A 24,649-nucleotide genomic window follows, 5' to 3' on the forward strand; every position below is an offset into this window, starting at 1 on the left:
AGAAAGACTGTCGGGATAATGTGTTTTATCAAATTTAAACGCATTCTGTTGTTTAACAATAAATAAATAAATGGACATTCATAAATATATTTTAGAGTAAACCGGAAGTGCTCGGAGAGGTTGAGCACATTGTTCCACCGCGCGTCTTTGCTTCATTGAATCAATGAAGTTTCACGTAAATATTCCGAAAATAACGCAGAAGCCAGCGGAGTGACCTTGGCACCGTTGTGTGCACCCCACTACAATTAACAGACGTTACATTCTGCTTTGAATTTGAGGTACGTTTCAGGAAATGTGTGCAAACGTGCTAAAGCTAACCGCTAGTTCGAGAGAGAAGTTGACGTTTTGGAATATGTATTGCAGTCATTGTATTGCGATCGGCATCTTTGTAATGGATTTTAATTTTAAGAGGGGGTTTCTGTTTTTAGAGCCAGTTGTGTTGTATGTTATTCTCTTTGTATTTGAATTCACTTGTTTAACTTCACTTGTTTGACTTAACCCCGTATCAGTTTTTAAACTACTTAAACAGATACAATTTGTTCCAGTATGGTTCTTAGAAAAAGAAGTTCTTAAGAAAAATTAAGTTTCATACGTGTTCATTACAGCCTTTTCTGAGCGAAGGGTGGCAAATGCGCAAACAGTACAAATAATATTTGAGCAAAGATTTGTTGTGCTTTCAAATTATTTGCTCACTATAATATTTCCTGTCTTATTATGAATAGAGTAATTCTTTGGATATTTACTGGAACAGAGGGACTGATTGTCAATATATATTGCAATAAAACTTTATATGATTTTCTAAATTGTTTTTGGTCGAGGACTTCAGGCTGGTACTTATTGTCTTGTCTGATGAGTGTTTACTTTTACATCTGCAGTAAGCAATGGCTGGGATTCTGTTTGAGGATATTTTTGATGTAAAGGACATTGATCCAGATGGAAAGAAGTTTGACAGAGGTTTGTGGAGTTAAATTCCTAATTAGTTACTCAATATGAATGTTCACTTTTTATTTCCACTGAGGCTCCTAACAAATATCTGTTGACAATTTGCTCCGCAGTGTCTCGTCTACACTGTGAAAGTGAATCTTTCAAGATGGATCTGATCCTGGATGTAAATATTCAGATATATCCTGTGGATTTAGGTGAGAAATTGTCCATATTACAAGATTTTACACTTGTTTATGATCATCTTATGGTTTATTATATATCAATTGTCGTTTTACCCAACACGTTTAGTCATAGAAGCCATTTCTTTAATGCTACTACAACCAAATGTATGTTGTTTTTGTTTGAATATGTGTGCAACAAATAGTTTTTCATTTTAGATGAGACACAGTATCCCCTATGAAACTGTTGAATTCCTCTTAATTCGGGACTTGATACATAAACTACAATTCACATACATTAGAAATGGACACATTGTGTTTGATTAGACATGCTTTATTTGTCTCACGGTGGTTTCCTTTTTGTGATGTATAAATCTGTAAGACCTTTAAGAGATAAGCATTTATGATTCATCACACCAGGTGACAAGTTCAGACTGGTCATTGCAAGCACGCTATATGAAGATGGAACACCAGATGATGGGGAATACAATCCTCAAGATGACCGGCCATCAAGGTATGTCAACTGTTTTTCTCACCTACAATAGTCCAATGTGTCCTGTATTTTCTTATTTAAATCTCAGTGTTTGCAAGCGATTGTTGCATTAAGGTGCTGTTAAAACTATTTCGTCCACCTTCAGGGCAGACCAGTTTGACTATGTGATGTATGGAAAGGTGTACAAGATTGAAGGCGATGAAACATCAACAGAAGCAGCAACACGGCTGTAAGTGAAACCATGAAGAGTCGACCTCAGTTTGCAGTGTGTAATATTGTCAGTTTGTTTGTACGTTCCTAATTGTTGTATCTATTTCTATTTTTAAGTAGCAGTTTCTACAGTTTGATTTCTAGTAACAGACGTCTTAGATGGAAATTAATCAAATGAATATCTTATTCATATCCAATATGGCAATTGTTGTGACCTAAATATGTTCTATTCATGTAATTTTATTGAAAATATGTTTAAATGACATTTGTACACTGTATGTTTTAAGATTTGAAGCATGTTAGCAGCGTCCCATCTTGTTATTCAGATCTGCCTATGTGTCGTACGGAGGCCTCCTCATGAGACTGCAGGGAGACGCGAACAATCTGCATGGCTTCGAGGTGGACTCCAGGGTTTACCTCCTCATGAAGAAACTTGCATTCTAAACCTGAGTTCTCTTCAAAATCACATCATGGTTGTGATTCCCCCAACTGAACACAGTCATATATTGAACATCTGAAGGGTGAAGATTTTTCTGGTTATTTTTTTATTCCACACAACGGCACGTTTCCTTGGAGGAAATGTACGAGAACCATCATTCAATTCAACTTCCACCTACTGACAAACTGTAAATAAATGTTTTATATACAAACGACTCCATTAGTGTTTTTAGTATTTATTTGTTGTGTATAATCATGGTGCCCTTTTTGTTTACACACATATAGATATACTGTACATATACAAAGAAAACACCTCTGTATCCGTTTTTATTTTGCAGTGTGACAATCTGTGATCTGTACAGCATCCCCTGCTGGAAATACAGTACATTGCTTATACGTAGATAAAAGGCTCGAGTGACTGACTTTTTGATGAAGATGCTCACAGGATTTAGCTATCAACAGCCACAGATGATAAGACGCCTGCCATATTGAAGGACACATGTACAAAATGCTCATTTGTTTCGGCTAAAACATGCTTCTGAGTGCAACTTCTCTGTTAGTTCCTTAAAATATAGCAGCACAAAGTTCAGTTGCCTCTGAGAAAAAAGGTTCCATGTAATGCACTTTTACTGTTAGGGTTTTCTTGTGCTTGCTTGGGTGTCCCTTGAATGTCGTTGCTACTCAATGATGGATAACTGTCAATATTTGGGAGTTGCGACACAAGAACTTTACCTATGTGGCAAATCAGTTTGCAAATTAATCAAATTCAAATTAATAAATACAGATGTTTCAGTGTGGAAACTCAGGCATTTTGTGTTAAGAGGATGCCACTAAATCAGTGCTGCAGGCTACAAACACAATTGTTGACCATCAGGAGAGAAAATTAAATTAAGGGGTAACAGAAAGAATGCTGTTGTGAGGAATTTCAGCTCAGCAATGTTGGTAATAATACGAGTCACAGGATAAAGCGATAAATTACTTGTGACTCACACAGCCTTAGTGTCGAATTAAGTACATTGGAAGTCTGGTTTAGTTCCACGTCTCTGTGAAATAAATGCATACAATAAATACATTTTTTTCTTTGAACCAAAATTGTTTAAAGAACAATATCTTGACTTAAGTCATGGAAATATGAAAGTTCAAAACAATGCCTAGAATCAGTAACAAAAGAAGAATCAACTGACATCCACAACATCATAATTTCTTTTATAATTATTCATATATATTTGTACAATTCAACTGGAAGAAGTGCAACCCTTGAGATGGTATTTGAGATTTTATTAATCAAAACTCCTTTTGAAAAAAAAAAAACACACACAAACTTTTACTGGACTGCTTCCCTTGGATGGGAATCAAACACACTACTCTTAGATTCTTTCAGTCTTCTGGATGTCGACAGTCACCAGGGAACCTCTCTTCATCCTCAGCCAAATTTAGGCAGTGGCGTTCCGCCAGTGTTTATGAATGGCCCCATTTTATTTTCCGTCTACATGCTACCTCTTGGTCAAATTATTTTGTTATTCTGAGTTGTATTATTATTATTGTGTGTTATATATATATATATATATATATATATATATATATATATATATATATATATATATATATATATATATATATATATATATATATATATATACACACACACACACACACACACAAAATAATGGAAACACCTTAAAGCTAAAAAAGTTTTAAGGTGTTTCCAACCCCTGTATATATGGAGATATTTCTAGAAGTGAAATATCTTCCAGAAATATCAAATATGTCCAGATAATATGGATACCAAGTTCACATGCCAGAGAAACATCACCGTTTTCACAATTTTTACGCAATATCAAGTCGTTATTACCACACTTGTGAAGGGTATAATGTGAATATGAATGAACCTAAAAAAAAGTTTATTTTGACCTGGAACCCTGATTCGCTTGAAAAGTCAGATGCTGTGTCGTTTAAGTTTAAAAATAAAACACTCAAACAGACGCTTGGATTCAAAATAACTCACTCCAGCGGCCCCCGAGCCCTAGTAACTCCAATTTTGTTTGTTGGTAAGATACATATTTGATCAGGTTTAACATGAAACCCCGTTGAAACACAATAACATGTTTGACTTGGTGGCTAAATAAAATGATTCGAAAAACGTGATTTCACCAGAAGTGACGTAGATATGGACGTACTGCGCAGGCGTGGCAGCAATGTCAACACTGTGGTCGCCTGTCTTACCTGTTCACGTTCCTGCCCGCCCCGTTCGCTCCTGGGCTGCTGACTTCCTGCTTGTTTTCTGTTCAGCGACGGGGAATGTGTTCGGACCGTTCGTGTGTATACAGTCTCTTCTCCGTTGACAGGGTCGCGATGCGTCCTTCTACTTAATTGGAAGCAATGCCCTCGGCGTTATGACACCAGCAGAACTGGGAACCCGCACTTGAGGGAAAAAGTGTCCCGAAAATTATGACAAACGCCTTAAATTCCTCAAAAAACAACCACAATGGATTATCAACGTAAAAGGAAGCTGTCATTCATCACTATTGCTCTTCTTTTTCTTCTAAGCGGCGTGGAATACGGTAAGTATTGGCATTATGTCGATACTGTGCTCGTCATTTATACTGGTTTTGTGTGCTAAATATTTGGCGACAAAATCGCTAAAGGCGATAAAGGTAATTTCTGTGAGTTTCGAGCTATAACACTCGTGCAAATATTCATATGTACAAATACGTGACTCATTTGAAATCGACTCCTCAATGGTCCTTTAATCATGACAGCATGAAAGATTACTGGAATGTTAATATTGAATTAGAAAGTCAACGTGTGTGGCACTGTTTTCTTCTGGAGTTCAGACATTGCACTATGACAAATATTATGTTTCATGCAATTTCTTTTATAAATGTAAATAGTTATGACAAAACCTTTGCCTCTAATCTGCAATAACTTTAAATATTGAATAGCTATAAACATTAAATATTATTAAATCAACGTTTAAATAAATATTTCTCAGAGATTATGCTGGGAAATATTACAAAGGTCAAAAGTTAAATCTTGCACAATGTAAATTATTGTGAAATGTATCACGTGCTTGACAAAATAACAGGTTAGCTCATGCTACTTTCTTTCACCATCAGTTTAGTATTTTTTTCAGTGGAACTGAAACCTTTTGGGTTTTTTAAAATTGCGAGTGACGCAGTTGTTGTTCTTGAAAATGTATGTAATAGTATCAAGGAACGTTTCCTTGAACTATAAATATTGCAGAAGGACAAGTGGTCACTAGGTTACCATAACTTTATGTATCTGAAAGTTTGCAAGCTTTTGAGATTAGGGAATTAAAACACACAGATGCATCTTCTGTTTGACGTTCCCAAGCTTGGCCTCCTACATCCCCCAGAACGCAACAATCTAAAACTGAGTTTTGGTATAAATTCATGCCAGTAGCGGCACCATACCGACATATTTCATCCTCCTCCTACTCAAGCATAAAAAGCAGCAATTGAAAACAAGAACTGTGACATGTCAGACTTCCCTCCGCACAACAATAAAGCAAATGTTTTAACCATGAATATTGCACCATGGGGTGAACAATCCACATCCTTTTGCTATTTTAAACAGCTTTATATGAATCGCAATGTATGCAGCTCTAGTGAATCAAATGAGCACTAGTGAATATGACAATAACTGCTAGGTTCAATGTCTGTCATACTTCTCTGCTCATATTGCCTCATTGTTGCAGTTGGTTTCCACATGAGTTTGTGGCTGCTTCTTCCTACTTTTCCAGGTTAAATTTGTGACAACTGACTTTCAATGGTTGCTTCACTTCAACACACCATTGTCCTTGTCTGGTTGGTCAATTGACAACTGCCAGGACATTTTTGAGCCATTAGTCTGGCTACGCTGTTGCTACTCATTGTCAGTAAGCGCTTACCTTTTAAATCCCATTAATTCATCACCATGTTTTCTGCATTTTGACATGGGAAGACTTACGATCCACCAGTGCACATGCACAATGACAAGACGGTGGTGAATAGTACTAATTGACCTGTTCCACAGTGACGGTTCAATGTGGTTCTACCCAACTTGTACGCTTTCCCAGTAGGATTTTTAAGGAAGAGACAAGTATAGCCATACTGATTTCAGTGCCCACTTGTTGACAGGTTGAACTAAACCGAACTAACTTGGATTTATTCCGCCATCAGTGATGGTCAGAGATAGCTGATGTAGCGAGTCACACTTCACTATGTGTTGCCAAAAACAGTTTAAAACTCTCCCCAGCCCCGTACCATGGGGGCACCTATGCTACTAAAGTTCTGGGGAGAACTCTCTATACCAGTAGCATGACACAACATCCCCATCCCCATCAGTGAACAACAAACATAATATTCATTTTTGATCTTTTTATTAAAGTGCCTGAGATTACATCCAGTCTTTTTTTAAATTTTCTTCAACTTTTATTCAAAGAAAATTATTGAAAACCAATGTTAATGTTTTTAAAAAACCATGATGAATATTCCTTTTCATATTTGAGAACTATTTTATAATATAATTTTATTATTATTCTTCAACTGCACCTCCTTCCTGTTCTTTATCTTCGCTACTGAATTAGCTAATCTAGTTTAGGACAGCTGCTCTGTGACCTTTTGTATCAGGAAGTAATTTTATCAGTCAAAAGTTTACTTGTTTTTCTTCTTTCTTTCCGCAGCTGTGATATTGCCCACAATATGGAAATACCTCCAGACGCTAGATGCCCCGCCGTACTTCCTGGGTTTGACCCTATCAGCTTTCAGCTTCAGTGGTCTCCTCACAGGACCACTTTTTGGCCACTGGTCTGACAGGACACGGACCACGAAGAAGATCATCTTGTTTGCAAATTTGTTTGAAATAGTGGGTGAGTTGGCATTCTTTGGGTGATGAAGCTTTCTAAATCAGGTCTTCAACAAGGACACTGCTTCATGAAACTACATCTGCCCATCACCACAATGTAATATATCTGTGAAACATTAACTGAAATAAACCTATTCTAATCTAAGGTAACTTCATGTACTTCTTGGGCTTCTCCAAATGGCTTCTACTGTCCAGTAGACTGGTGGCAGGTGAGTGGTGACGCAAATGATTACGGTGGCTATCTGTGTATTTGTAACATAAAAATAAGTGAAAAGAATAGATCTGTTGAATCGGAACTCAAGTCACACATCCAGTCCGGCTGTATGAAGGTAGGTTTGACTGCAGATTGCTGAGAGGTTTTTCTTTCATGTTTAAAAACTAGCCTTTTTATGGTTGCCAACTCAATAAATGTGAAGACTCGCCCTTGTACCTTGTTGTTTCTCTGTCGCGTGTTGATTGGTTGCTTTCCGGGTGGAATGTCTATTTTAACTATCATTTAAATTCAACAAATACTATTAATGTGTATTTACTTGCAAGCTAAGCAAATAAAATGAATGATCTTCTCTTTTCTGGTCTGAGACTGGTTATGAAATCTCATTATTAATGCTTTGTGATGCTCTTGTGAGCGAGAAGGCTCCATTTCATCCCACTTAAATCATCCGACTGGAGTGAAAAGGTTAAAGAATAATTTATGCACACATGAATATACAGTTTCTCTGGCCTTTAAGGTAATAATGTGTAATTATTTTGGCGGAGCCCTCATCACCGAATTTACACTTTCTGACTGATGATCTATTGAGTGTGGCATAATCAGGTTGCGCCCTTTTTGGTGAAACAGAGCAGTTCATAGCATACATCAGAGAAGTGTCAATGCCTTGCTGCGAATAAATAAATGGAACTTGTCAACATGAGCATGGTTTTAGGAAGAGAAGAGACGCTACCCACGAATGGGATGAGAAAGAATCCACCACCTTGAGTGAAGGTTAAATGCGCAAAACGACTTCAAGAAACTTTTGTCTCCACCGATTCTATTCACCAGTGTCAAGGTGTTGTTAGACTTTATCATAACCTTAACCTTGGCCAGTGTGTGCGTCTGCATTAGCTAGCTACACTTGCAAGATGTGACTGACTTTGTGTTGCTTTGTGTGGCTGCTATGAAAAGCTACATGTCAAAGACAGGTGTGAATAATATAGCCACCAATGTGTAGGTCACTTTTTACAATGTCCCTTTTAAAGAAAACTAAGTGGATGTTTACTCCGTCTTCTTTTTTCCCCTCAGTTAAATTCCTGGAAACACTGTGGCACAGTTGCATATCACTTCTTTAAAAATGTTTCATCACTGGTGTTCTGTAATCTCCGCCTCACTGAGATCTCAACTGTCTCTCGCAGGTGTTGGCACAGGAGCAGGTTCTTCCATATTTGGCTTCCTGACCAGAAGCTCAGCGCCAGAGGATCGGGCCACTATATTTGCTGCAGTCATGGCGTGTCGTCAAGCCGGCCTTCTGATTGGTACTCTCTCCCGTGTCCAATGATACCGACATTTCACAGAGTTGCATGCTAACAACTTATTGTGCTTCCACTGCAGGTCCAGCATTTAACATCTTCCTGAGACTATGTGACTTCCAACTGGGTCCCTTTGTGGTCAATAAGTATACGTCACCCGGGGTGAGGAGCCGAAACGAGCACAGCTGAAAAGTTCAATTTAATACCATAATAAGCCATTTCCCTTCATGAGAACTGTGCTTTTAACTTGGATAACTATTCAGTTTCTCACACACTGATCAGATCAACAAATTAATTCTACAGTCTATATCTGTTTATTTGTTTGTACAGACCATGAATGAGAAATGCAAACGTAAAAGTATGTTTTTAAACCTTTGTTACCCAAGTATGACACGCCCAGTATTCCATACATTATATCCATATGTTGATTGATGAGGTTGCAACATGTGTCCTTTGTCTCATAAACTGAAGTGAATAGTTATTTCCCCCCTTCGACAGAATGGTTGTTTTCAAAAAGGCGTATTTTGACGCCATCTAGTGGTCATGATGTGTAACTGTTTCACTGCTCCGTAAGATTAAACAGGTGTTTTTCTTTTTCCTGCTTTTCTCTCTCCAGTTGTTCATGTGTTTTTGTTGGATTCTGCTCCAACTGGTAGTTCTCTTCATGTACTGGGACCTCCCACCTTTGGATAAAGGGAAAGAAAAAAGAAGAGCGACCGGAAGCACTGTCGCTGATAATGAGGAAGTTCTTGCAGACGACGAGGAAGAGGATGATGAAGAGGGAAAGCCGCTGATGAAGTCCCAGGAGCTGGTGGGCTCCTATGGGTCGGTTGCGTCCAAAAACCTTCACCAAAACCACACAGAACCGTCTGCAGAAGCTCATCCAAATCACATCTCTTCCCATTCTTCCTCTGAGATTCTACAATCTGAAAGCACTTTAAACCCCTTTAAGAATTTCAGTTTGTCTCGAGGTACGTGAATCGAATGCAACACCATCTCTGCATTTAACGTGTTGTTTTGCTTGTTTACTTACAGACAATACATTTAATTCATATAACATTACTAAGACCGAGGATCACATTGTTGCTCGCAGTGATGGGCTGACGCGGCTTCATGAAACAGTGTCCTCATTTTCAGAACCCAACAGGTGGCACTCTCTGATGTAAACTCTTAAGGTTTCAACCATGCTTCATTTTTAAACCGAGAGCGCCACCGACTGAGCCTTAAAAGTGAAGCCTCATCAGCCTAACACTTATTGCACTGGGTTATTTTGATAAAGCTACACACCCCATGGATAGACTATATGTCCTTCTGTCTTGTAGAGTTTCTGCGGGAGGAAGTTGTTGTGCTTCTGGCTGCTCAGTTCATCACTCTCTTCAATCAAACTGCCCTGGAGGTGAAATTTCACTACTCACATGATGTCTGATCTGTCTGACAGAGGTCTGATATTTATGGCGCTTGCTTATCGCAGACGATGGTGACCCCGCTGACCCAGAAGTACTTCAGCTACGGTGAGCTGGAGAATAGCGTGATGTACTGCCTGTGCGGGGTCGAAGTGATCGCTGGCTTCCTGTTTGTCCAATGGCTGAGCGTGCGTGTCGCCGAGCGAGCGATTCTAGCCATCGGCCTGGCCATCTGCAACATTTCTGGTGTTTGGTGCATCATCTTTCTGGCTAAACCAGTTGGTGAGTTGGCTTTGAGATGTTGAGATGGCACATTTGTATCTGAAGAGGTTGCAAGATTGTGGTCTCTTATTGAGACAGCTGTAATGTGTGTATTTGCTGTTACTTAGGGTACTACCTACTCCAGCAGAAAATTGCAATAATACTGATCCAAGACCCTAAGTTTATTATTGTGATTTGTTAAATAGTTTAAAGTTCAAATTCGTCTTCTGAGTTTGCTTGTGCATATCATTTTAGTTCTTGCAATGTTGAAAAAAGGAAATTTGGAATTTATTATTTTTTAATGTATACTGTTATGATACAGTATGAAGACAATGACGGTCATTAACTGCCAGCTACTGTAACAGTCGTGCAGCCATAAAATAAAAATGAACCAGCGAAAATTGTATTCGCTAAAGGTTTGAAATCTACTCCCACTGACTCTTTCAATTGTTTCTCATTTTTCTTCTCTCTGTAGGTGGCTATGAATGGCAGCTCTCTGAGTTCATCATTGGAGTGTTTCTGCAGGTTTTGGGGTTGCCCTTCGTTGCCGTTGCCCAGGTTTCTCTTTTCTCCAAAGTCACTGCTGAGAAAACACAAGGTGAGAAACTACACCATCTGGTGGTCAGATCGAACAAAGTGAGCCGACATGAAATGATGCAGCATCTTGCTTCGTGGTCTCTGACAATGTTGCTTTTGGGTGTTTTTCAGGTTTCAGTCAAGGAGTGCGACGCTCAGTGGCGGGTCTCGCCACAATTTTAGGTCCCCTGTGGGCTGGCGGGTTGACTGACAACTTGTATATCATGTTGGGTGTGATGATGGCGCTGCTAGCCTTGCTTACGGTGAGAGAGTTTTTCATTGAAGTTATTGCTTTGTTGTGTCCTTAAATAGGTATCTGAGCCCCTGATTACACAGCACTCACTTTTTCTTAAAATTGTCATTATGCACCGCAAAACCTAAAACATCTACAATGCATGTTAATGACTTTTTATTTTATATTATATTGTATTGAATTGACTAATATTCATAGTGACATACATTTTGTATGATGTTGACTCTTGTAGATTTATTTCAAGTATGCAATCAAAGTATCATTGTTATTATAATTTGGGGAAAATGCATATAAAGGTTTCTCCTGTGTCATTGGGGTTCAAGATCACACTGTAGATTTTATATCTCGAAGTGGCGTTGAATGGACAATGACAGTTTTATCTCTGTAGTCACATGAATGTTGGTTTATTACCGTGATTTGATTGTAGCTTGTGTTTATCTAAATGTTTACACTAGTACCAGTCACTATGGGTTTATTTAGATGCTATTTTTCCTGACAGTTTTTTTTGTTATTTTATTCTTTTTTTCCTTCATATTGTCAACCAAGGCTCCCTTTAAGCTCTTGAACTGCAGACTAATGGTGACGCCTTGTTTCTATGATGAGTATTTTCTTGAGTTAAGTCACGTTTACGCTGGCTCCTTCTTGGATTTCATTTTCAGACGTCCATGTTTTACAGAACGACATGCTGCTTTTTGGCTACATTTCTGATTATAACTTTTGCTTCGGCCAAATACAGAGGTCAGAGTTCCGTCAGCTTTAATTTCAGCGAGGCTCATATTACTGTCAGTCCTGATCAAATCTCTGCTAACAGGATTGATGTGAGATGATTTTGGATTTAAACTGGACTTGCAGATCAGTTGCCAGAAGCTCCTTAGGCATGGACGAGACAAACTGTTCCTGCTATAGAATTAGCAAACAGCCACCCCGAGACACTGACAAGCACAATTTGTAAGAGTCGATCTGTCTGGTGGAGTTACTGAAATCCTCCCTCCTCCAATGGCTCCATCAATCCAGGTGCTTTCACCACCATGCTATTCTTGCATCCCTCTTGCTTCATTTCCATTCAGGAACATTTTCAACCAAAGGCTACATATCCAGGAGAAAGGTCTTGAATTGTATGTCTCTGCTGCCACTCCTTACACTTCTGGGGTATAATTCATGTAGAAAATCTTCCAGCGATGAAGCCTTTAGTCCAAACCTCCGACAGCATTAGCAGAGTGCCCAGTGCTGGCGGCAGCCTTCAGAGAAGATTAGTGTGAATTTTAGAAGGACTCTTTTGGGCAGTGTAGTGAATGAGGACGAACAGTGGAGTCAGATTTGTGACCTCGGGGGAACGAAAACAGGCGAGGAATAGTGAGGAACAAGCAATGACAGGCCATACACAACCATAGTGTGGTGTGACCTGGCAGGTTCATCCATGGTATGGAACGAACTTGCATTCGTTCTTCAACGCCACCCTGGGTCAAAGTCAGAGTAAATTCAACTGAAATATTGATAACTTCCATTGCTTTAGCTAAGTTACGTGGGCCTTGTCCGTATGAAGCTGTATCTTTGCCGATGAGATGTTTTCTAAGTGCAGTTTTAAAAATAAATCTGTGTCCACACTGCATATCTGGAGTGGAGTACACATGCCAGGCCTCTAAAATGGAGAGGCAGTGCTATGACGTCATCAAAAAGTTGTGATTTGGTCATGCAGAGGAGACGAGTGCTTTCAGAGGTGTCCTAGAATTAAAGATGACCCTGAGGAAATGGGGACAAAATAAACTATGATTTATACAGTAGGTGTTTTTACTGGACTGCACTTCTGAAACGATTTTGTCGGCTTATTTAAAATGAAGGGAGAGATGGAGATGGTTTGGACATGTACAGAGGAGAGAGAGCCAGTACATTGGTAGGAAGATGTTGAGGTTGGAACTGCCAGGCAGAAGGTGGTTGCTGTGGCGACCCCTGAAGGGAGAAGCCGAAAGGAAAGACGATTTAATCTCCTTTGCCGCCGACAAACAGGGCAGCTAAGACTGCCTAGTTCTTGAATAGAAACCTGGCTGTTAAGAGGTGGTGGTGCAGAGAACAGGCCAACCAAGTTTGGTGAGATCAAAATGGAATCAAAAGTATTTTGTTAAAACTTATTTCTTTCATATCACTAAGGTGGTCGAACACAGGGTTCCAAACACTGAATTTAAAAATATGAATAACACATAAGTCTCCATAGGTCGAGTTATATGTATCACAGAATGGTCCCAAGTAGAATTCAGTAGAGTTGTGGGACATGAGTGTGTAGGGGGGAAAAAAAATCAATCCACCAGGTTTCAAAAAGTTGTGGTTTTAGTGACAGGAAATGTCAGCTACGTCTGGGTGTAATGCCGACTGACACAGAACTTGACTGTCTTTGTGAGGACGATCCCTAAATCTCAATGCCATAATAGTGTTGTAAGAAACATGCATTCATATAATACTTTCTCATCTGATAGTTTTGTTCTCCCAATACATTTATATATTTTCTTTAGTTTGGAGTCCACAGAGTAACTGTTTTGTCAAACACAGATCATGCTCGTCGTATCATACAACCGGCTGGTTGAACCTTCAAAGGAGCAGCAGGATGAAAACACAACCGAAAACTGCGCTTGACCAGTATTTTATAATGGAGGTAAATGAGAATTAAAATTGAGATTTTTTTGCCATAAACAATGGTTTTGTTATTTGTTTGACAATAATAACATGAAAAATAATCCACAATAGCATTATTCAACATGAAGTTTTTAGTTTTTATGCCATATTTAAATGTACTAAATGGACTTTAAAACCTTTTGTTCACCAGATAAGCAGCGTGTGTTTGTGTCAAAGCAGATGTTACTGTCACTCTCATCATGTAAAAATATTCAAAAAGCAAATGTCTTCCACAATCTTTTCCTTTCAGACACACCAAAGAAGACAGACGCTTCTCATCCCGACTTCCTGACTTGTGACCTGGTGACATCACACAACAGAACACTGTTTATGTTGCACTCTAAGAACCTTTTTCACTGATAGCATTAATGTATATTTCCTATGGAAATATGGACCTGTAGTGACATCACATCTGTCCAGTTGTTGGATGAAAAATAATTCAGTTTTTCCATCGGCACGTGAAACTAAAACCAAGCGATGCTATTGGCAACTTGAAGCTTGTAACTGACCGTGAAGCCAGTTTTGAACGTCTCAGTCATGTTAAATGTAAAAGGGCAACATTGTTTGATCTCCTTTAATAGTCAAAAGTTCAATCCACACACATCCTTACAATGATGGCATTTATTCAAGTTTAGTTTTTTTGTTACTGGCCTTTAAAAGAAGAATTGAATCCTCTTTTTATTACGGGCATTTTACTGTGTGTAAAGCAAATATTTTATTAGCGACCTGTCGACACATTCAGAAGAGGGACTCTAATGTGGTGCTAGTTAACACTTACACTTGATGTGTCATATTCTCGTCAACGCTTTTTTTTTTCTCATAACCACTAAATGCACCGAGTATAAGCAAAATTTCTAGTGGGGAGTATTCTAAAATAAAATAGCTTCCGATAAATAGTGACACTTGCGGCTGTAGTACACGTATAATCCTGTAGTGGGCACTCTTATCCTTCTTTTCCATCCCGGAAATTCCTCAACCGTTGTCCAAATGATTCGTCTTACTTAAAAACACTTTTATACATTTATGTGTATGTTATTGTTTGCCGTCTCATTTCTGATTGATGTTTTATAATTTACCACTTATAAAATCGAATTACAACAAACATATGAAATCAATTCATCTTCCTGTTATTTATTCATAAGTACAGTATATTTATGGAAGCAGTTATGATGTGGGCTATTTTTTATATGCATATGTTTAAGATGATGATAATTATCATTTTGGAGCCAAGTTTCTGTTCATGTCAATATTTGAATAAAAGATTTTAAAAAAATAACGTAAAAGAAATGTCATGTTCAGTTTAGTACTTAATTTTATTTGACTAAGAGTTTCAAGTCTCATGTGCTGTTATTAAATATATAAATCATGCCTTGCTTATTTTTTTTTTAGATCACTGAATTTCTTTTACTGGGCTGGTATCAATAAGACAAAGATATATATATATATATATATATATATATATATATATATATATATATATATATATATATATATATATATATATATATATATAGTTCAGTAGGACTTCAGCGTTTTTGTGTCTGTCTTCTATCTCAATATATATATATATATATATATATATATCATCTTGAAATCTTAAAATATGTTTTGAAACCAAAACGCTTGTCTACAATGAACAATAACAACGGCAGGATAAAAAATAAATAAAATAAATAAAATCTCAAATTAATGTTTTATTTTTATTTATTTTTCAATAATAATGCATGAAAAAACGTACACACATTTAACAATGCCCCAAAGTGCAGAGATCAAAATGCACAAAAATAAATACAAGCAAATAAAAATACAATTTTAAATCAGAAAACTCATTTTAAATCAGATAGAAATTTTGTACATAAACTGAAACTCAGAATGAAGACAACATGCTGATAATCTGTAGTCACACACGCACATATGCCTATACACAGACGCACACACACATGCACCCACACACACTATGTGCGATTATGTTATTTTAACAGCTTGACGTGAGGCAAATGTGTATTTAAAAAAAATGTCTTGAAATTGTCGCATTTCGTGTGTAAATATCTCAAAACTGAAGCGAAAACTAAAATGGCGACTGTTTTTTGCGGACGACGGGCCCAGTGGGGGTCACTGTGACCCAGCTGGCTGATCCAGAAGATGAGACGCTCGTGACGACATGTTGTCTGGTGGATGACACGTTGGCGAGGGGGCGGAGCTTTGTCTGTGAACTTCAGATGAACCCGTGGCGATGATCGGTGCAGCGGGCTTAAAAATGTTACGCCACCAAGGCCAGTAACAAGAGATATTTTTGGTTTGTGGTGTTTTTCCCCCCTCCTTCTTCCCCTGCTCTGCCATACACACACACACCCTGAAGCAGCGGTCTGACCAAGCAACGACTCAGAATTTGGAAAAACACGTCGTGTGCGCGATGAACATGAGTTGTCATGTGTTGGTAATCTCTTTGCCTTTTGCTTTCCACCAATCAAAGGCATCGGCTGTACGACACAATCATGGTTGATAAAGGACATGAACTTCTGATGAACTTTCGCGGACTTGTGGGGGCAACGAGGGCATGTGGAGTTCAGTAGGACTCCAGCGTTTTTGTTTCTGTCTTCTATCTCAATCCTCGGGCCTGATATCCGACTGACCTTTCTCTAACCGGGTCGGAAAGTGTGGTGCTGTATTTGGGTGATGCGCGGCAACACTGACCACTTTGTCTGTCGTCGAGTCCGTTTTCATTTGTGTCTCATTGAAACAGAAAATTATCCTGGGATTTTGATTGAAGAGCAGCGATTTATTGACCTCACTGATGCTTCTTTTTGTTAAAATATCCATAATTTAAACTACTCTACATCTAAACTTATAGGCTTGTGATGATGAAATACGTACTGAAATGTGAAATGTGTGAAATCCTCAAGACTTATTTTTTCCAGTGCGTGTAGCCGTCATTTTCTTTTTCTCTGTCTTCCATCATTTCATGAAATGCTATCTATTGTTTGAATGTATCCGACATTTGGCATCCAGGATGCATTGTCAAAATTATTGCAAAAATTGTTGTTGATACTCAGCCTCGAGATGTCTTACTTTATTGCACATACAATTGTTCCACTGTTTATTATGAACATTGTGTTGAATTAGAGCCCTTTCACAGTGATGAAACGCATCGTGAACCCACACAAATTTGCTAGATTGAGATGTATATAATAACAACAATAATCCTCCTTATATATTTTTTTATACTTTAAGAATAATACTCAGGGCAGTTAAGTCATCAATGATTGATCAAATATTTAAAATAGAATTGTTGAGAAATCTTTCTGCTCTCTGTCATTATTTTATGCCAGTAAAAAAAACATAATCAAATAATGTTGAATTCTTTTTTTTTTTTTTGAGGGGGGGCTTGGATAATAGTAATAGTATAATAGCAATATAACAGTTCAACTAAATTAAACAAAAGAAAAAGTTGTTATAAATTTGATTATAAGTAACAAAACACAATGTGCCACATTATTATGATTATGTATTTACCTGCTTCAACTGAAGGTCATTTTTTTCCCCTCCGCAAATATAACTGAATTGACTTTATTTTTTCAAAATATTCACATTTTCTTCCAGATTCTTGCTGCACCCCATAATTTGGCACCATAATAAAATGCATGAAAGGTGGTGGATTCAAAATGTATGTGCGTGATGTACCGGTAGTTTGAGTTGCGAATATTTGCTCGCAAAAATGACGTCAAAGATGTTTGGTCTGATATTTGTAAGATGGCAATTGCAGTTCTAGAAACTCTGTGAAGGTCCAGAAGCAGAGTTCTGCTGAGACAGGGATCCTTTAGTAGATGACACACTCTTTCCAGCCGTGGCGTTTCCCAGGAGCTGCGCTGACTGGCCAATGTGAGCCATCAGGGGAATAGATGATTTTGTAAAAGTGTTGACTGAGAACCCTCATTCTGGCTGCGCTCCAGTTAGGAGGTGTGGGGCGGGGGGTCTTTACTGCTGCGCCGTTCGCTGTTATCATGTGCTTTAACGGCACGGTGGTCCAATGGGAGTCACCCCTCAGTGAACAACACATGAGAGCGAAGTATACAGTAACTCCTGAAATGACTTTCAGACTGTGAGATGTAGCACTGGACTGGACCATTAATGGGGCTGTTTGGCCTCAATTCAGGGCATCAGGTCTGACAGGAAGCTGCTTATTAGCCGCTAAATAGCTTTTAAAGTGGCCAAGGCATCGTGCTGCTCCGAGTGAAGCTGGTCAGGGTTCAAGGGTGCGGAGGCAAACAGACGCTGTAACCTCACTGAGTTTTATTTGTATAATTATGGCCTTTTCTTTCTGGAGCAAATGCTGCAGTTAAACAGACTTTCCTTGGCTAAAGAAGCATTCGTAACTCTTCAGCAGATTTGATGGGGGAACTTTCAGGTCTTTGAGGAAAAGTGTATAAATCCTGACATTGCTCAAGAGCCAGGATCACTGTAATATCTTGGCGTCATGGTTGACAAGAGCCCATGAAAGGCTCTCTGTACTCAACCTCAACTATGACCTTCAACTGAAGTTCTTGAGATAAGCACCATCATATTTGTGGCTAAGGATTGAACGGGAGATGAGATGAACATGTCTCGAGAATATAGAGGGGGTTTTGACATTCATCTCTGGTCGGGCAGCTTTTAGAAGAGAAGGAGTTTGTGCGCAAAAGGTGGTAATCGTCGTGGGTATCAACAATCTGGTCCCACTCCAAAGGTGTTACATATTGACTGTGGTCAAGTGGGCTTTTTTGTGGCTGGGGTCAGTCTTCTATTATGTATGTTGATGCTTCCAGTTGAAGTGTGGTATTACGGACGTCACCCCCATGTCCTCTTTCTAACCCCAGAGAATGTCAATAAATGTAGCAGGAGAAATATTCAAATCCATTTCACCAATGAGTCAACATGCAATTCAGATTGCTAACTATCAACATTCGACCAAAAGCTCCTCTTCATGATTCTTAGTATGTGCCGAGTATTGCTCCTTCCTCATGGTAGACACATTTTAAAGGGCTTCACCAGCTTGATGGATACAAAAGGGCTGACCCAGGATCAGTCTTTCTTGAATATGAACTGAACCATTGACTGAGTGAGGTGTTCTCTTCTTAATAACAAAAAAAAGTTAGATCCCTGTCAGGGTTCCTGGTCTATGCAGTCTAAAACTATCTTTCAATTTGGTACCTTTGAATGGTAATTCAGTGCTGTGTTGCACTAAGTGAGGTCCTGAGATCTACAACAAGTGCAGTAGAGGTGAAGGACAGAAGTGCAAGTGCAATAAAATAACAACAGTCCCACACAAGAACATAAAAACGCGACATCAAGTCACGCTTTCCTGAAGGCCAGGCTGAATAGATGAGTTTTTAAAAGTCATTTTAGAAATGGATGTGATGTCTGATGGTGATGGTGATGTCTGGTTCTAGGAGAGCAGCTGACTAGCAGACCTTAGCGACTGTGTAGGGCTGCACGGCTGAAGCAGGTCACGGAGGTACACTAGGTTGGAGTGAGTCCATGGAAGCGTTGGAACTCAAGAGAAAAGATTTTGAAATCGATCCTATATTCTACAGGGAGCCAACGCAGGGACAACAACAGATGTGAGGGTGATGTGTTGATGTTTATGTACTGTTGTTGTGCTTCAACATCAGCAAAGAAATGCTGCAACGTTCCGTGGTGGCTGAATGTTCCAATTCCACCGGTGAAAATGTAAGCCCACGCTTCTTTGTAAAAGATAACAACCAAATGAGTGAATCATGGTCTGAGAACAAGAGACAACCAACGCTGTCCTCTGTCCTCTGAAGTGATCATTGCACAGCTGACAGTTTTGGGAAGTCTCCTGCTCTTCATAAATCCTGAGGCCTAAAAGTTCATTACAACTGAATGTCGTCCATAGCTCCGGTTTTCAAATGACAACGCACAGCCAAAGGTACCAAGATATCAAAACAGGGGAGAGAAGCAAAACTGGCATCAAATCTTTGTTGGTATTGCTGCAACTATCTCCGCTTCAGCTGTGGTTAGTACATCATCAGACGGTGCCTACGTTTTTATCTGCATAATACGGGGCCTCACACCTAACATAGCAATACCCCCTCCACAAAAAAAAAAAAAAAAAAAATCGGAATAAACGTGCGCACAGAATACTAATTCATGAGTGCAAAATACTCCTACAAATTTGTGGCTCTCACTGATGGAGCGCACCTTCTCCCGCTCCTACATACGCCAGCGAGTGCCAGCATTAGCCACTGTGGTAGCCCTGCTTAAACTGAGATGTATTTTTTATTCAAATCTCTTGAACTAAGGCATTTATTTAATCAGATCTGCATTTTCCTACTTTGACAATTCCTCTAATAATCGCCCGATTACGCTACATGTAACCTGTTCGGTGGATAAAGAAGAACTAAGGGCTCTGGGCGTTCAACATAACTCAAGTCAGACGTATGCAGTGAAGCGATCTAATGGAACGAGTGGGTGCCTCCTTGTTTAGGTCTCTCACGACTGTGTTTTGGATCCGATTTCTTGGACGCCGGCCACTCTTGGAACACTGATTCATGGCTTCATGGCGTGTCAACTTTATGATTGTAATTTTTTGTGGGGCATTTTCCTCAAATGATCACATTTGAGTCAACACGACACGTGAGAAACATTTCGTTGATCCCATGAACATGTGAAAGAAGTGCTCGGCCTCGGCTCATCCCTTCCCAGTTCCTTCACATGCACTTTACACGACTCTTTTCATGCGACAACATGACAGTCGGGGACTAAAACACCTCAAAGTTCGACATGATTACACTTTCATGAACGCTCTTAAGCCCGAACCCGTGAACTGTTGGCCACATGAAATATTCACCTTTGAACTGGTGTCACAGACTCTTTTTTGCGGCGCCACACTCCAATCAAAATGGTGGCAGCGACGGAATCCTGTGAAAGTGTGCTAGTGTGTGTCTGCACTTGTGTAAATAATTCATGCAGCGGAGAGGTGAGGCGTCTTAAAAACAGTTGAAGATTAAATATAGACTCGTGGTATTAGGCGGAATAAAGGATGCGCTGTGACAAAAAGCTCCATAATAAATAGGGAGATACTTAATAACCAACGGCAAAAATGGGTTTTTACTTGAAAGGTTATGTGGAGTGCCAAGTTTTGTTTGGCTGCGAAAAAAAAAAAAAAGTTAAGCAGCATGCTGCCACTGCTGAGGATCTTTTTTTTTTTTTTTTTTCTGGCTGAGTGAATAATGAAACGTGCATCGCTCGTAGGCCGGAAGCCCTCACCAACGTATGTGGCAGATGCTGCGACGTACTGTGCCGACAACTGGGTCACGCTTCAGTCCTCCTCACTTTAATCACCTTCTGCTCTTCTTCAAATGTCATATTCTTGTAATTCCTGGAGCTTCTGCGACCTGGAGCCTGTTTCCTAGTTTTTAATTTGTTAGAATGCGAAGCGTTGGGGAAGTGCTGGACACTGATTTGCGTCCTCAGGAATGTGTCGCTGGTTTTCACAGATGAGGTGGTGTCGCTGTTGAGATTCAGTTCCGAGCAGCAATTATGATGATCAGTGAAGCGGCTCGAAATTCGCTGTCAAAATGAGGGATAATAAAGTTTTAAGCCTTATGCTGGTAAATCTGCCTCAGACTGAAGTACGATTGAATGTTGGTCTAGTTATTTTTTTATTATCGTAGTAAGTCTATGCCATTCAAATTCATGTAAGCCCTTGAAAGAGACTTCACTTTTGAGACGTTCAAATATGAAATAAAATCTTTATTTTGATGATTCATTTAGGTCGTACACTGTGTTCAAATGATCTATAGCTTGATGGTAGCGGCTAGTGTAAGCAGGATGATTTTTAGATTTTACTCAATGTAGGATTTTAAGGTTGGAAAGTTGTAGAATGACCCCCGAGTATAAGCAGGATGATTTTTAGATTTTACTCAACGTAGGATTTTCAGGTTGGAAAGTTGTAGAATGACCCCCGAGTATGCATCCACTATTGTAAACAGGAAATATTGAAGTTTTGCTTCAATGAAATTTGGCAAAGTAAACAAAGACATTTAGTGAATTCTGCTGGGTTTGTGGTTGCAAATGTAGTGTATATCATATTTTCACGATGTCACCATCTTCTTTTCTGACTTAACTGGATTGATCTGAACTCGGCTACATCATCATTCCCAGCACTGACTTCCTACTTCCGATGTAACTGGAACATACGCACCATATTTCCTTGCTTGTTATAGTAGCACTGCTAATGTTAAGGGAAGCTAACGCGCGACTCTTGGTGCGTCAGTCTCGCAGCCTGTGTTTCTGCTTCGGTGTCTGGACAAGTCTAACATTTGACCGTTCTTCATGACAAAAACCATGTGGTATAAATCCTGTCACATTAGTGACTCGGGCAAGTAAACCTGAGTCACTAGTAAAGGAGAAAAGCCTTGCAGAAACGAGAAGTCTGTTTGACCTTAAATTTCATGCAAAGCTTTGGAAAGAGTCTTAACTTTTGTGGTGCTCAAATATGAAAAAAAAAAATCTTGACTGTGTTCATTTTGGACAACTGCTTCCTTCATCATAAACAACTGGTTCAATACCATCAGGGACACCAGTGAACCTGCACAAATAGAAAAGTTTTATGGGTTTTCACCCTTGAACTGATGGTGTTTCAGAAATGATCAAATTCGACTGCGGAAAAATGAGCTCTTGCCGAGAGCATCAGGCATCAGCTGGAGATTTGGAGTAGAGCAGCAGTATCTGCTCATTGCCACAGTCTATTCATATGGCCTCCCAGTCTACCTTCCTTTGGTTACATCAACCCTCAGTTTCAGCAGAAATGACTGAGGAAAGGGAGGTTTAGAAATTCCCACCAGAACTGTTAACTCCGTGACCTTGCAAGGGAGAGGATTTTAAAAATAAATGGCTGAGTATTACTCGGCATTACTCTCCCGGCTGTTTGATCCTTAACTTTGAGGTTGAGTTGACAAGGTCAGGAGCTCAGGGAACATGAATATTGATGATTTGTCAACTCATTTTTCAATGTTCCAGGCCTTTAATTATTCAGCATTGCTCCATCAAACTCATTTTATTGCTGCTGGTAAACAGTGAGAACAAGTCTCGCTGCTGTGTTGTGACTTTGTTGGACAAGTACATTTTGTCAGCAGTGCAGAGGAATGATCATGGATTTAATAAAATAAGTAAATAAATGGGATGTAGCTTTGAAAACAAGGGCTTGCCACTTCATACAATGTTTAAACTAAACATTTGAAATGTGACAAATAATATTGACCAAATTTTGGTCAAATGACAACAATAGTTTTTTGTATTAACACTTATTTACTTGTGGGTTAAGTAGAAAAGCCATAATCAAAACTTTTAAAATGAATCTATTAATCTGTCTTCAATTATAGTGATTTTTAGTCTGAATGAATGTTTATTCCAATCTCCTCTAATACACTTTAAATGCCTTACATGCTGAAAGGCAGAAATTATTACAACAGTTCTTCACTGTCTATAATCTTTGTATAATGTGAGAATAAATATTGGCTGGATTGTATGCAATGTAACAACAAAATAGCAATTCAAATATATTTTCATATCACCCTAGCACTCAAATATTATTGTTATTATTATTATTATTATTATATAAAGAATATTTTCTCTTACAATATTTAATTTTTTTGTGTGTTTTTTTTGTTGCATCTGATTCTGAAATTGTCATGTTTGATCTATTTCTGGAACTTTAAAAAAAATTATGTTTATGTTTATCTATTTTACCTGCTTTTATGTGGTCTTATTCAGTTTTTTTGAAATGTATTTCTAATTTTTGTGTAATATTATTGTGCATGTTATTTCACTTATATTATTCATCCAGTATTTTTATTTGTAGTATGTAGAAAGTAATCTATTTTTGTGATTATATTATATTATATTATATTTTCAGTTTTATTCTACTGTTAATTATATTTTCATAGTCTTTCATTTTCTTACCAAACACCAACAATGCATAAAACTATACATATTTTTTTGTCATTCCATTTTAGCCACATTCATAATCCATCTGAGATTATTTACCCTCGAGAATAACTGCTCCCATTTATCATAACCTGAAAATGTATTTCCCGTCAGTGCTTTGAAGATTAGACTCAACAGTTTCATCGCAGTCTGTCCGTCCACCCACACCGGTCCGGTGGAGGCCCACCTCCACCCTCATCTGTCCCCTCACTAGCAGAGATTAGAGCCCATCTGCATGACCAGAGCGCGGCCTGGATAAGCCGATGGGAGCCCAGCTCAGCAAGGCACCGCCGCTGTTGTTAACCCTGATTAACTTGATGTGGCGTTCAGTAGTGGGAACAGTGTGAAAATCAAGCCAGTGCAGTGACCTAGTGCCCTGCCGCTGAACCGAGGTGGAATTGGGCAAACTTGGGGAGGGAGGATGAGAACAGAAGCTGGTGCGTATAAAAAAAATATATATATCAGAGGAGGAACTAAAGAATGGAGGATGGAAACAGGAGGGATTAAAGAGCTCCAGGGAAGAGTCGGAGGGGCGCTGATCTGCACGAAAATATCCTTCTGAGTGGAGTGAAAATACTGTGTCATTGGAAATATAGATTAGAACAGCACAAGCATAAATTGCTCTGACTTTCTGTGGCTCTATTACGGGCTGCTGCAGAGCTGCTGGCTCCAACCGAAGCCATTAAAGATTTAGCTCCCACTATTACTCTGAGGTTCTAATGGCACTGAAAAGACAATGCAGATCTGCAGAGAGTGAACTGGAGCATAGTTTTTTATTTTGACTGGAAAAGCCTTCATCGAAGGATTCATCCCTGACAGCATCTTCATATTCACCAGTCTTAATATTGGAGCACCCTTGTCAGAAAATCTATATTTTTTAGTGTTTTTTATA

The 24,649-nt window shown here is 38.9% G+C and overlaps 2 protein-coding genes across 2 annotated transcripts; both read left to right on the forward strand.

Annotated features, from left to right (window-relative positions):
• The first annotated feature begins 7 nt into the window (after positions 1 to 7).
• On the forward strand, positions 8 to 2,390 carry polr2h (RNA polymerase II, I and III subunit H). Its single transcript, XM_053868022.1, has 6 exons — positions 8 to 278; positions 876 to 954; positions 1,056 to 1,139; positions 1,524 to 1,617; positions 1,742 to 1,825; positions 2,133 to 2,390. Exons 2-6 carry the CDS (start codon positions 882 to 884, stop codon positions 2,248 to 2,250), a joined length of 453 nt encoding a protein of 150 aa, XP_053723997.1. The 5' UTR covers positions 8 to 278; positions 876 to 881; the 3' UTR covers positions 2,251 to 2,390.
• Positions 2,391 to 4,440: 2,050 nt separating this feature from the next.
• mfsd8l1 (major facilitator superfamily domain containing 8-like 1) lies at positions 4,441 to 15,118 on the forward strand. The gene is made up of 12 exons (XM_053868010.1): positions 4,441 to 4,805; positions 6,929 to 7,114; positions 7,257 to 7,319; positions 8,500 to 8,619; positions 8,696 to 8,775; positions 9,230 to 9,584; positions 9,936 to 10,009; positions 10,085 to 10,298; positions 10,753 to 10,875; positions 10,986 to 11,116; positions 13,648 to 13,750; positions 14,021 to 15,118. The coding sequence occupies exons 1-11, from the start codon at positions 4,730 to 4,732 to the stop codon at positions 13,729 to 13,731; spliced, it is 1,506 nt and encodes a 501-aa protein (XP_053723985.1). The 5' UTR covers positions 4,441 to 4,729; the 3' UTR covers positions 13,732 to 13,750; positions 14,021 to 15,118.
• The last annotated feature ends 9,531 nt before the right edge of the window (positions 15,119 to 24,649 follow it).

The sequence above is a fragment of the Synchiropus splendidus genome, chromosome 1 (assembly GCF_027744825.2).
Source record: "Synchiropus splendidus isolate RoL2022-P1 chromosome 1, RoL_Sspl_1.0, whole genome shotgun sequence".
Taxonomy (NCBI): Eukaryota; Metazoa; Chordata; class Actinopteri; order Syngnathiformes; family Callionymidae; genus Synchiropus; species Synchiropus splendidus.

Bases quoted from the DNA above. Each gene is read 5' to 3' on its own strand.
- polr2h (XM_053868022.1), top strand. From the start codon at position 882: ATGGCTGGGATTCTGTTTGAGGATATTTTTGATGTAAAGGACATTGAT. The intron at 1,140-1,523 runs GTGAGAAATTGT...TCATCACACCAG, and splicing joins GATATATCCTGTGGATTTAG to GTGACAAGTTCAGACTGGTC. The intron at 1,826-2,132 runs GTAAGTGAAACC...CTTGTTATTCAG, and splicing joins ACAGAAGCAGCAACACGGCT to ATCTGCCTATGTGTCGTACG.
- mfsd8l1 (XM_053868010.1), top strand. From the start codon at position 4,730: ATGGATTATCAACGTAAAAGGAAGCTGTCATTCATCACTATTGCTCTT. The intron at 8,620-8,695 runs GTACTCTCTCCC...CTTCCACTGCAG, and splicing joins TCAAGCCGGCCTTCTGATTG to GTCCAGCATTTAACATCTTC. The intron at 10,876-10,985 runs GTGAGAAACTAC...GGTGTTTTTCAG, and splicing joins CACTGCTGAGAAAACACAAG to GTTTCAGTCAAGGAGTGCGA.